Genomic DNA, 13,412 nt, shown 5'->3' with positions numbered 1-13,412 from the left:
TCTTCAAAAGGCTAAATGTTTGCAGCGGGCAAGTGAATTTTCATTGAAAGAAATCAGTTGAAAAATATACTTTGATCACCAATGACCAAAAACAGAATTGGCGACTTTTACGAAAATACACGCCATATCTGTAATCGGCCTTGGGTTTTGTTGCTACTTGGTTAAAACTTCTTCAAGATGTCTAAAATGTTTGCAAGAGGTTCAAAATTGAATTTTTCGTTGAAAGAAATCAGTTGAAAAAGAAACTTTGATCACCAATGACCAAAAACAGAATTGGCGACTTTTACGAAAATACACGCCATATCTGTAATCGGCCTTGGGTTTTGTTGCTACTTGGTTAAAACTTCTTCAAAAGGCCTAAAATGTTTGCAAGAGGGTCAAAGTTGATTTTTTCATTGAATTAAATGAGTTGAAAAAGAAACTTTAATCACCAATGACCAAAAACAGAATTGGCGACTTTTACGAAAATATACGCCATATCTGTAATCGGCCTTGGGTTTTGTTTCTACTTTGATAAAACTTCTTCAAAATGTTTAAAATGTTTGCAAGAGGGTCAAAGTTGAATTTTTCATTGAAAGAAATCAGTTGAAAAATATACTTTGATCACCAATGACCAAAAACAGAATTGGCGACTTTTACGAAAATACACGCCATATCTGTAATCGGCCTTGGGTTTTGTTGCTACTCGTTCAAAACTTCTTCAAAATGTCTTAAATGTTTGCAAGAGGGTCAAAGTTGATTTTTTCATTGAAATAAATCAGTTGAAAAAAAAACTTTAATCACCAATGACCACAAACAGAATTGGCTACTTTTACGAAAATATACGCCATATCTGTAATCGGCCTGGGTTTTATCTTTACTCGTTCTTAACTTATTCAAAAGATCTATAATGTTTGCCAGAGTGGTAAAATTCTGTTTTTCATGGAAATAAATCACTTAGAAAAGGAACTTTGATCACCAAAGACCAAAAACAGAATTGGCGACTTTAACGAAAATATACGCCATATCTGTAATCGGCCCTGGGTTTTGTTGATACTCGTTCTTAACTTATTCAAAAGATCTAAAATGTTTGCAAGAGTGGTAAAATTCTGTTTTTCATGGAAATAAATCACTTAGAAAAGAAACTTTGATCACCAAAGACCAAAAACAGAATTGGCGACTTTAACGAAAATATACGCCATATCTGTAATCGGCCCTGAGTTTTGTTGATACTCGTTCTTAACTTATTCAAAAGATCTAAAATGTTTGCAAGAGGGTCAAAGTTGAATTTTTATTGAAAGAAATCAGTTGAAAAAGAAACTTTGATCACCAATGACCCAAAACAGAATTGGCGACTTTTACAAAAATATACGCCATATCTGTAATCGGCCTTGGGTTTTATCTTTACTCGTTCTTAACTTATTCAAAAGATCTATAATGTTTGCCAGAGTGGTAAAATTCTGTTTTTCATGGAAATAAATCACTTAGAAAAGGAACTTTGATCACCAAAGACCAAAAACAGAATTGGCGACTTTAACGAAAATATACGCCATATCTGTATTCGGCCCTGAGTTTTGTTGATACTCGTTCTTAACTTATTCAAAAGATCTAAAATGTTTGCAAGAGGGTCAAAGTTGAATTTTTATTGAAAGAAATCAGTTGAAAAAGAAACTTTGATCACCAATGACCAAAAACAGAATTGGCGACTTTTACAAAAATATACGCCATATCTGTAATCGGCCTTGGGTTTTATCTTTACTCGTTCTTAACTTATTCAAAAGATCTAAAATGTTTGCAAGAGTGGTAAAATTCTGTTTTTCATGGAAATAAATCACTTAGAAAAGAAACTTTGATCACCAAAGACCAAAAACAGAATTGGCGACTTTAACGAAAATATACGCCATATCTGTAATCGGCCATGAGTTTTGTTGATACTCGTTCTTAACTTATTCAAAAGATCTAAAATGTTTGCAAGAGGGTCAAAGTTGAATTTTTATTGAAAGAAATCAGTTGAAAAAGAAACTTTGATCACCAATGACCAAAAACAGAATTGGCGACTTTTACAAAAATATACGCCATATCTGTAATCGGCCTTGGGTTTTATCTTTACTCGTTCTTAACTTATTCAAAAGATCTAAAATGTTTTCAAGAGTGGTAAAATTCTGTTTTTCATGGAAATAAATCACTTAGAAAAGGAACTTTGATCACCAAAGACCAAAAACAGAATTGGCGACTTTAAAGAAAATATACGCCATATCTGTAATCGGCCCTGGGTTTTGTTGATACTCGTTCTTAACTTATTCAAAAGATCTAAAATGTTTGCAAGAGGGTCAAAGTTGAATTTTTATTGAAAGAAATCAGTTGAAAAAGAAATTTTGATCGCAGATGACCAAAAACAGAGTTGCCGACTTTTACTAAAATAGAGGCCATATCTGTAATCGACCTTGGGTTTTGTTGCTTCTTAGTTAAAACTTCTTCAAAAGGCCTAAAATGTTTGCAAGAGGGTCAAAGTTGAATTTTTCATTGAAATAAATCAGTTGAAAAAGAAACTTTGATCGCAAATGACCAAAAACAGAATTAGCGACTTTTCCTGAAATAGAGGCCATATCTGTAATCGACCTTGTGTTTCGTTGCTACTCGTTCTAAACTTCTTCAAAAGGACTAAAATGTTTGCAAGAGGGTCAAAGTTGAATTTTTCATTGAAAGAAATCAGTTGAAAAATATACTTTGATCACCAATGACCAAAAACAGAATTGGCGACTTTTACGAAAATACGCGCCATATCTGTAATCGGCCTTGGGTTTTATTGCTACTTGGTTAAAACTTCTTCAAGATGTCTAAAATGTTTGCAAGAGGTTCAAAGTTGAATTTTTCGTTGAAAGAAATCAGTTGAAAAAGAAACTTTGATCACCAATGACCAAAAACAGAATTGGCGACTTTTACGAAAATACACGCCATATCTGTAATCGGCCTTGGGTTTTGTTGCTACTTGGTTAAAACTTCTTCAAAATGTTTAAGATGTTTGCAAGAGGGTCAAAGTTGATTTTTTTTTTGAAAAAAAATCAGTTGAAAAAGAAACTTTAATCACCAATGACCAAAAACAGAATTGGCGACTTTTACGAAAATATACGCCATATCTGTAATCGGCCTTATGGGTTATGTTGCTACTTGTTCAAAACTTCTTCAAAAGGCCTAAAATGTTTGCAAGAGGTTCAAAGTTGAATTTTTCATTGAAAGAAATCAGTTGAAAAAGAAACTTTGATCACCAATGACCAAAAACAGAATTGGCGACTTTTACAAAAATATACGCCATATCTGTAATCGGCCTTAAGACCAAAAAGAATTGCCGATTTTTACGAATATCGACGCCATATCTGTAATAGGCCTCAGACGGAGCCTGATTTTATGAATAAACTTTTTGCCGAAAATATGCCTGTCTTAAAAATAGGTTTTTTGCTATTTTCTGTGTTACGATGTTATGTATTCATGTAACTTTAATCATCAGGTAGATCCAATCAATCCGCATCCAAAGTTTTGTAAAAAAAGAATGCTATAATCACAAACAATTTGGACTTAATTACATTTTTCGATAATGACTTTTTTATTTTTGATTAGAAATCCAACATCGTAAATTACAAGATGGTTATCAATTACATACTGGAAAGCTGTTCTTTCCATTGAGAGACTCCTGAATAGGAAAGTAAACCACTTATTTCCCATCCAGAATGCCCGTTTTTTCTCAAACGCCGGATTGAAACCAAAATCTATAGTTAGATCTCAAAAAATGTATTCCTCCAAAACAAAGGAACCGCTAGATACAATCCGTCGCCATGATTACGGCGCCTTTTATGTGCGTTTTGGATGGGAAATAATGAGCCTCAATTTCTCTTGCCTGAGAAGGGTTAAAGTTTCGCCTCTAGCCCTTTGAGCTTGAAACTCGATGGTTTTTTCACATCATAAGATAAATCTTTCTAAAAGAGATACTTTAATGGGATAAACTTTCGCGGGTATCAAATTTCGCGGTTGGGCCTATCCGCGAAATTCGAAAATCTCGCGGGGACTTAATTTCGCGGGTGGCACTACTAGGTGGCAATATTTTCACGATTTTGTGACTTTTACTGTCAAATCATGCATGTTGGTTGTTGAAATACTTACGCATTATTTGCGCTTCTTAGATGCATGTAACCATTGAAATAGTATTTATTTGACATATTTTGAGTTTTTTTTAGAAATATTTCACGGACGAGGCCGTTCCAAATTTCCATTGGGACTTAATTTCGCGGATTTTCGCTGATGACACCCAAATCTGCGAAATCCGCGAAATTTAATCCCCGCGAAAGTTTTACCCATTAAAAGCGCGTAACCAGCGTGGTTTTCAAAGAAATTCTCAACATATATTCATTCTAGTCTCAGCATTGTTCCTAAAACTGTTTCTTATTTTTGGCATTTATGATCATCATTGTTCCTATAAAATTGTTCTTATAAAAAAAGATCAAGCTATAATCTGAAACAGTTTCAGACAACTTATTATTTAATATTATTAGATCCATACAAAGTTATCTTTAAAAAAGTATAATATATATTATAAATGGAAATCTTTACAATGAAAGGTTGCGTACACGTTTTTTATAAGAACAAACCATATAAGAACAAAGGCTTCGCTGGTCAAAATGTCATGAGCAAGTTAAGAACATTTTATAAAAAAACGTGTATATCACATCACTGAGGTCAAGGTTGATAACATCCATTGTCAATATTCAAAATCCACTTTGTCTGTTCACATTCTTAAATACAGATGTTAGATTCATCCACGAAAACTTGAGCTCTGTACAGGCCTGAAGAGAACAGGCAAGATGGAGGTATGGAGTTATGGGTGTTACCGATCAATCCTGTACATATTTATCGTCTCATGCGTTTCATTGGATCTTCTTTCTTCAGTTTGAATTCAACTGTTGAAAAAAAAAAGAAATACCGTTTTTTTGGGTTTTTAAGGACACCCCCTTCTCACAGACCCGGTAGGATTTTTTCAGTCAGTGGGGATAAAAATATCGTACTGAAACTCCATGGGAATTAATTTTCCCATATTAATCTTTTTGGATGGGGATTTCAATTCTTTTGTTTCCAAGTCAGCAAATTCAGTGGGGATGGGGAAAACAGCATAATATTTTGCAGTGAGGCTTGGTTAATTTAATCAATTATAGTGGGGACAAAATTTGGTGGATAACTTTCCACTGGGGACGTTATTTTGGCCAATTTTTTCAGTGAGAAGGGGTCCCAATCTGTTAGAAGTGAGTGTTTAAGGTTAATAGAAATTGTTTTCTGTTTCAAAAATGTCCTAACTCTAAAGTAATTATATTAATTGTTGTTTCTTTCAAACTAAAGTTGTTCGTATTCCTGCCTTCTTTGAATCCTTTGTAGTATACCATTGAAGGGAGAGAATCGCCTGAAATCCGCCAAATTAATTAAGCTCCCGTTGAATTTTTTTTGCATCATCCGTCAAATTATATTCCCACCAAATTAATTCTTTAGGGCTATTCCAGAACGAAATTATAACCCCTATGCGAAGAGGTCTTCTTTAAGAAAGTTGGCTTTTCATTTTTTGGACCACCCTGGATTTTCGACCTCCTTTTACTGAACACCCTGGACTTTCGACCCCCCCTTTCTTGACCACACTGGACTTTCGACCTCCCTTTAATGACCACCCTGGATTAACCATCGTATTTTACAGACCCTCTTGGATTTTCTATTTCCCAGACTGCCCTGGATGTCAAACATCCTCAACATAGAGGGTACATACTATACCTGGAATAACCAATTCCAGGCATTTTCAGAATTAGTGTTATTTCAGGACTTAAAAAAAAGGTTTATTGATTACTTAACCCTTTAAGTGCCACGGTCATTTTTTTCTAAGTTTTTTAAAGAAAATTGCTACGCTCATTTTGTTTTATAAGCATAACGTTTATAAGCATACTGAAGCTCAAATTTCCAGAAAAATTAAGCATATGCTAAGCATACCTTGAGGCTCAGCCAAAGAAATTTTTAGAATCATAATTTCCAAAACTTTAGAAAATAACAGAAGAATGAAGAAGAGAATTACAAACAAGTAGTACTGTATTATACAGAATCCAAATTAATCCCTATATACTATTTATATATAAAAAAGCACCAAGTCAAGAGAGAAAGTGTAGCAGTCTGTTTTTGAAACATGAACACAACACTATAAAGATTCGAAATCATATGGTAAAAATTCGAAAACAATATGTAGAATGTCTTCATTTCTCTCAAGATTGAAGATAGGGGAAAATGCGCGAAAATTTTTACCCCCCCCAACCCTTCATAATTTTTTTACCAAGCATAGGGTTAAGCATAGTCGAGGCTCAAAATTGAGCTTTACTTTAGCATAGTGAGCTTCAGCCGAAATTTACCGTATGCTTATAAAACAAAATGAGTGTAGTTCAAACTTTAAAGGCTTATATCTCCGGATCTAGAAGGAGTTAGAAGCTCGTTTACAGTCCGTTGGATAACTTAGAGTCTTCTCTTTCTTTTAGGCGCCTTCAGCGCCGCCCGATTTAGGAAAGGCGGGGTGGGCGGCGGCTAAGGGGGGGGGGTAGGTAAGGGAAGTTTGCATTTTTTGACTTATTAGATTACAATCTCACTGAAAAGACTCCCTTTTGATTTTTTTTAGCTTGGCCATGAAGCCCAATCCGATTCCTACGATTTAGACCAAAAATAACATACATAGCCCTACATAGCCCATGTCTGATATATACGACAAGGGTTAATGAGGCAAACACCAAATTAAATTCCCACTAAAAATTCTTTTTCGGCCGTCCACCCAATTAAATTCTTCCTTTCAGGGTAAGTAACATTTTTCAAAAAACTTGGTTAAATCAAATTAATCACCTACCTAAATGTCGAAGGATTTCATCATCAAAATCATTGCTCACTGGTGCATCACTCTTCTTTGCGAATTCTTGTTTTTCTCGTTTTTCTGTTATCATTTTTTTGTAGAAATCTTTCAAAAGGCTGCGTTTTAATTCTTCTTTCGTTTGGTCTAAACTAGCCTGTTGTTTCTTTTCGAGTGTGTCTCGGGCGTTTTCATCTTGATGGACTTTTTGATCACGACTACCGCTTAATGGTTGACCTGTTTGGTCACTATATCGACGTCTAAACGCCGATGCCGATGGGTTGTTTCCCCTCCTGAAACCTATGTAAAGAAGGGAATTTAGAAATTAGTCGAAATTTCATCACATTTTTGCGAAATGCGGATTTCCATTTGTGCAGACAGTTTTGGCATTTCAGATTTTTATGCAGTCAATTTTTTCTGGTCTGAGTTTTTACGCGATGCAATTGGTTCTTTTGGCATAACGACGGGCTTACATATAGCAAGGAGTTGTTCGTCGTCAAGAAAATTCATTGTGACTTCAGTTGTTCTCGAAGAAAATGGTCGCTACGTTGACAACAACCTCGTTCCCTACGTATTTTCGGCTTTTTGATGCTTACTGACAGCGTTAGATAATATTCTCTGGCGTCCATTAGGAACATAAATAAAGCCTGGAATACACGGGGACGAGGTTGTGTCTTCATTTTTCTTTTCTGACGTCAGAAATTCACACAAATCTTTCTCTTTTTCAGTCGTTTTCCCAAAGTAGATCAAAGTAGATTCCGTCCTTTCTAATACATTTTTTATCTTTGAAAAAGAGTGACAATAAAAGAAGAGGGTCACCTACAAAAGATTCTAATAACGGTAATAAAACTTACTGTGATCAAAGTATAGCTCGTCATCGTCCTCTTGTTGCTGGTGTTGTTGTTGTCGTTGTTGTTGAAGTAATTTCATTCGGTAATCATTGAGAAGTCTTTCTTTTAGAGCGTTTACATATTCATCTTTACCTAAAGTGGGCATTAGGTGAGCCGTATAGGAGGTACGAGAATCGCTTCCTCCAGCGGGTCTTTGTGGAACATCTTTACCTATTAAAAGTCGTGAGGTATCGCTTGAAACATGTCTTTGTGGAGCATCTTTACCAAACAAAAGCCTTGAGGTATCACTTGAAACATGTCTTTGTGGAGCATCTTTACCAAACAAAAGTCTTGAATCACTTGAAACATGTCTTTGTGGAGCATCTTTACCAAACAAAAGTCTTGAATCACTTGAAATATGTCTTTGTGGAGCATCTTTACCAAACAAAAGTCTTGAATCACTTGAAACATGTCTTTGTGGAGCATCTTTACCAAACAAAAGTCTTGAGGTATCACTTAAAACATGTCTTTGTGGAGCATCTTTACCAAACAAAAGTCTTGAATCACTTGAAACATGTCTTTGTGGAGCATCTTTACCAAACAAAAGTCTTGAGGTATCACTTGAAGCATGTTTTTGTGAAGCATCTTTAGCCATCAAAAGTCTTGAAGCCTCACTCCGTCTTCTTGGTACATCACCATTGTAGAAGGCTTCACAACAGTGGAGAGCCAACAGGAAAAATAGTAAACTTTCTCTCGCCATCTTGTCTTGAGGGTGTAGAGAAGACTGCATTAATTTTGTTTGTAATCAAAGTATTTTCACTAGAATTGAGTGGGCTGGTGACGAGCCGGCACACAACGTCAAAACAACGTCCATTTAGCATTCATAACGTCCAAATAACGTTATTTGAACGTTAAAACAACAAATTGATCAACTTTCTTTTTGAATAATCATCTTTATAATTGAGCAAGCTGCAAATGATTTTTAGTCACGATTAGAGTTACCCATAATTAAATGAAATTATTATCTCTTATCTCTATTTCAAATTACATGTTTTTTTCATAAGTATTACACTTGTAAACATATCTAGGCTCAGATATGGGGAAAAACATCATTGGAGCCTGGAGACGAGTTTTTCAACAGAACGAGGCTAAAATTTCGGGGCACTCTGGAATATAATATGATCTGGTCGGATTTAGAAAGATTCTTTCGGTGTCTGTCTGACAGCACATCTTTTTTTCTACAATTGGATGTTGGACCTTGAATAGTTAGAAGAATACTGAAGTTGAGCTCAGCGCGGTGGACACATTCGACTTTTTCAGATTAATGTAATTTCAGAAACTTCTATACAGTATAATGAGATTTGGTCGGTTACAATGGTGTTTTTCTAAGTGATACCAGTCAGACTAACAGACATTTTGTATAATTTTGTTAAAAACCCAAAATTCTTCGTATCTTGCACTCAAATTCAACACAAGGCAGCAAAGAAAAACAAAAAAATTATCTATTTAATCTCAGGACAAGCAAAATTTTTTTTCTCAAAACAATTAATAAACTTTATACCGCTTTTGCCCTAGTGCTTATTATTTTGTTTGATAAAATCTCCACGTCTTGGTTGCCTATGTTCATCACGCATATTCCTTTGTGACCTTTCTGTCTTTGCACTTCTTCTTTCAGCTTTTACAGCGAGTTTGCGATTTGTGACCACTCAGCTTTCGAACTTATTGTTTGCGAGCATAGTATAAGAAAGCCGCAGCTGAAATATGTAACGCCTGGAGTTGCTAAGGATTTTCTGGATTTTAGCCTAAATGTTGCTTTTGGATTTTGAGCCAAAAAAGACGAGCTAATTAAAAGTGTTTGGCCTTTTATCTCACTTTATGTCCAAAATACCTCAAAATTTAATTCCGAAAACGCCCCTTTTTTAGTTATTTTTGGTTGCGTTCTCGGTTCATGCTCAGTTTCAGGGCTAATTTGCTAAAGCCAAGTTAATTAATTTTTAGCCATTTTCAGGGCTGGACCCTAAACAACTATCGATTGCTTTTGAAAAATTGCACTTTACCTTTCCAGCAGATCTCGGATATCTCCTGCTTAAAGAATCCAGGTAAAAATTTAAGTAGAAGCAATGCTTTTTTTCCAGGAGCATCTCGGCGCTCAATTAAAACATTTCATCAAATGAATTTTTCGAGTAGTCATTATTCATAATCAGAACATAATATGTAAATTTCCAGGAACATTTTTTTAAGAACATATAAACTTATCTAGGAGTCTGGCAAAAAAAGAACAGGAAAAGTTGCTTTTCCGAGCAGATAATTTTTAATTTCAAGTTGTTGGTTGCTATTGACCCCCGTATTTTTTAGGGATCCAACTTTTCAAGAAAGACTTTATAGTTTGGTGGGACTCAATAAAATGGGGAATTTGAGCCTCTAGGGGAAGTTCAAAGAAGAATAGGGCTGATCAAAATATGTACCATGGTAAACTTTATTATTTGATGAAAATTGAATAATTCTTTTGCGAATATATTGACAAACATATAAAAAATATGTAAAAAAGTATTAAAAAACTTTGAAATTTAAATCAAATCAATTCTATAAACATATAATACTAGTGAATGAATGTTAATCTCGTACAAAAACTTTTGAATATTTTTCCATTTGCAAATAGGATAACTCGAATGACGAATTTTCCAGATAATTTGATTTTTCGATATCCCCAGATCTAACATCTACAATCTTCTTCTTCTCCCAAGCATAATTGGATCCTTTAATTTGAATTCAACTGTTAAAAAAAATAGAAAAATTAAACTATTGCTGTATTTTCTTTGTTTTGTAAAAATGGTAATGTGACAAATTTCGTCAAGATCCAACAACCCACTTCTGTACATATTTAAAAATCCTGGTTTAAACCTGGTATTGGTGTGGCACATTAAATACTTATATTGGGCTCTTTCAGAAAACTTTTGTACACGGGGTAGAGGATAAAAAATTCTGAAAAATCTGCAAAATTTGTCTTGTTTTGGGGGAAACTTGCTCTGTTTAGGGTAAATTTTGAATTTCCGGGTCAACTGATGCTTGTTCGGGGGTGAGATGTGTTGGCCGGGGGTCATAATTCACAATGTACGGGAGTAAATTTTCAAAAAATGTTTCCCCCCATATTAAATTTTTTTTCTGGAAGAGCCTATTTTTAAAAGCTACTTTTTAGAGAGATTTGAAATAAGCTTCATAAACCAGAAACATTCGCTTTTAAAAGAACAAGTTTACAGTTTTTTTATTAGAACAATTTAAATTTTGCTGAGGCTCCTCTGTTCTTATTTTTTTGTCGCTTTGAGCCTCCAATTGTTCTTATACTTTTCTTATTTATAGGGTGTAATTAATTTTTACAATATTTTCCATAAATTGCTTGAAATTGAGTATTTTCAGGCCTCATGATTGTTCTTAAATTGTTCTTAATTTTTCGCACATACCCCTCATCCGCCAACCCTAGTACCCCCAGGTTTTTTGAAAGTCCCCTAAGGGCTTTGGAAGAGTTACACAAAAAAGGATTTGAAGGTTTCCCTCAGGATTATAGGAAGAATCTTAAACCATCTGATTATCCCTTAGAGTTTTTTGACAGATTTTTACAACAAATTTTGCAGTAAAATTTACGATTTTCACTGATTATCCCTTTAATTAAATTAGAACCAATCACCTACCTAAATGCCGAAGGATTTCATCATCAAAATCATCGCTCACTGGTGCATCACTCTTCTTTGCGAATTCTTGTTTTTCCCGTTTTTCTGTCATCATTTTTTTGTAGAAATCTTTCAAAAGGCTGCGTTTTAATTCTTCTTTCGTTTGATCTAAACTAGCCTGTTGTTTCTTTTCGAGTGTGTACCGGGCGTTTTCATCTTGGTGCAATTTTTGATTACGACCACCGCTTAATGGTTGACCCGTTTTTTGATCTTTATACCGACGTCTAATCGCCGATGCCGATGGGTCGTTTCTCCTTCTGAAACCTATGAAAGAAGGGATTGTTGAAATTAGTCGAAATTTCATTACACTTTCACACTTGTAGAAATCTTTCTAAAGGCTGCGTTTTAATCGTTCTTTGGTTTGGTCTAAACTAGCCTGTTGTTTCTTTTCTAGTGTATTCGGGTCGTTTTCATTTCGTCGGCGTGTTTTGTATTCAGATGGATCGTTTCTCCTCCCGAAGCCCATTCAGAAATTTGACTTGAAATTATTCATTAAATTATATCTCTTAAAATTTATACCCGTCAGACTTGAGATGTTGATTCGCGAACTTTTATTTATATGAATACACTTTGCTACCTAGAGCTTTAAAGGTGCTCCATTTCGAGAAGCAAACAACATTTTAGGGAAATGATTAAATATAAAATCAAAATTGAAAACATATAATATAAATGCAGTTTCGGAATGATTTCATTTGTTTAACTGGATGCCTGAAATAGAGTTATGAATAAAACCTGGGTAACGAAAAACTCGAGTTATGACGCTTTCCAGGCCTTCTTTTGTTTTCAAGTCAGAAAATTCAGTAGGATGGGAAAAATAGCATAATATTTAGCAGTGAGGATAGAATTATTTGAATATTTTCAGTGAGGATTTCATAAAGACGAAAGACATATCTGGACTTATTTCGTATTTTCCAGTCTCTTGTTCGTAATTTTTCTAACTTTCTGGGACTTAGTGAGCTTTTTTTATGTTTTTCAATTGATTGAATGATTTAGCGAAAGATCGCCACCGATGGGCAGATGGGATTCGATCCAACCATAACCCTAACTGATAATAACCCAAATCCTAGCCAATTTGATACATAACCACACCCAAACCACACCCATACCCAACCCTACTAGGTCGCCTGTAGGTCCTGACGCTATTCCCGAATGCCGGATTCGAAAAATATATTTCTGTCTTTTGTCTTTATGAAGAAGCCATTGTCGAGCCTAAGTAATTGACAATTTTTAATTGAAAATGTCTAAAAATGGCATTCTTAGCTTGAGGAGCAAAATACCATGATGGTGATATTCTTAGCATTATTCTTAATTTTTGAGCCATTTTCATCATGGAGATTCTTATAAAATGTATTCTTATAAAGAAAAAAGGTGTATATATAAGCATGAAAAGCATTACCGTGATTAAAGTATACTTCGTCATCGTGTTCTTGTTGTTGATCTCGTTGTTGTTGAAGTAATTTCATTCGGTAATCTCTAAGAAGTCTTTCTTTAAATGCATCTCCGCTAAGAGGTGGGGCATCAGAGGGGGCATCTCTGCCCCGAGGTGGGCTACGTTTTTGGTCTTCAAACAAGAGATGCCCATTGCAAAGACATAAGGCTGTGATAGTGAAAAATATTAACAACATTTTCGCTTACACTCCGCTTTACCTACCCATAAAATGAATATTTAAGATGAGGTTCTTAGGTCTATTTATACCCTAGGAAACACGAACTCTTTTCAATTAAGGGTCTTGTAAATGGTTATGTGGTTGCTGAAACAGCTTGTGCAGTAATTAGGGAATTCAGTTGTATTTTTTTTAGGAAATTAACAGTTAATTATGATTGTTGTGTAGTTGTAATGGGTAGATATTGCCTTTACTCAAAGCCATGGATGGGCCCATACATTTTTTATTAAGAAAGATTTTATTAGAACCCCGGGGGGGGGGTACTACCCTTGTCGACCGACGGGGGTGCTCCGCTGAGGTTCGAAAA

The 13,412-nt window shown here is 34.9% G+C and overlaps 2 protein-coding genes across 2 annotated transcripts; both read right to left on the bottom strand.

Annotated features, from left to right (window-relative positions):
- Positions 1 to 4,178: 4,178 nt before the first annotated feature.
- LOC136804716 (uncharacterized) lies at positions 4,179 to 8,537 on the bottom strand. The gene is made up of 3 exons (XM_067061327.1): positions 7,741 to 8,537; positions 6,887 to 7,186; positions 4,179 to 4,928 (listed from the first exon to the last, which is right to left on the bottom strand). Exons 1-3 carry the CDS (start codon positions 8,504 to 8,506, stop codon positions 4,879 to 4,881), a joined length of 1,116 nt encoding a protein of 371 aa, XP_066917428.1. The 5' UTR covers positions 8,507 to 8,537; the 3' UTR covers positions 4,179 to 4,878.
- Positions 8,538 to 10,226: 1,689 nt separating this feature from the next.
- On the bottom strand, positions 10,227 to 13,133 carry LOC136804722 (uncharacterized). Its single transcript, XM_067061334.1, has 3 exons — positions 12,838 to 13,133; positions 11,403 to 11,705; positions 10,227 to 10,489 (listed from the first exon to the last, which is right to left on the bottom strand). The coding sequence occupies exons 1-3, from the start codon at positions 13,064 to 13,066 to the stop codon at positions 10,437 to 10,439; spliced, it is 585 nt and encodes a 194-aa protein (XP_066917435.1). The 5' UTR covers positions 13,067 to 13,133; the 3' UTR covers positions 10,227 to 10,436.
- Positions 13,134 to 13,412: the final 279 nt, after the last annotated feature.

This window comes from Clytia hemisphaerica, unplaced genomic scaffold (genome assembly GCF_902728285.1).
Source record: "Clytia hemisphaerica strain Z4C2 unplaced genomic scaffold, Clytia hemisphaerica genome assembly, whole genome shotgun sequence".
Taxonomy (NCBI): Eukaryota; Metazoa; Cnidaria; class Hydrozoa; order Leptothecata; family Clytiidae; genus Clytia; species Clytia hemisphaerica.
The sequence above is the reverse complement of the archived record's forward strand: the minus strand, read 5'-3'. Positions and strand labels throughout refer to the sequence as shown.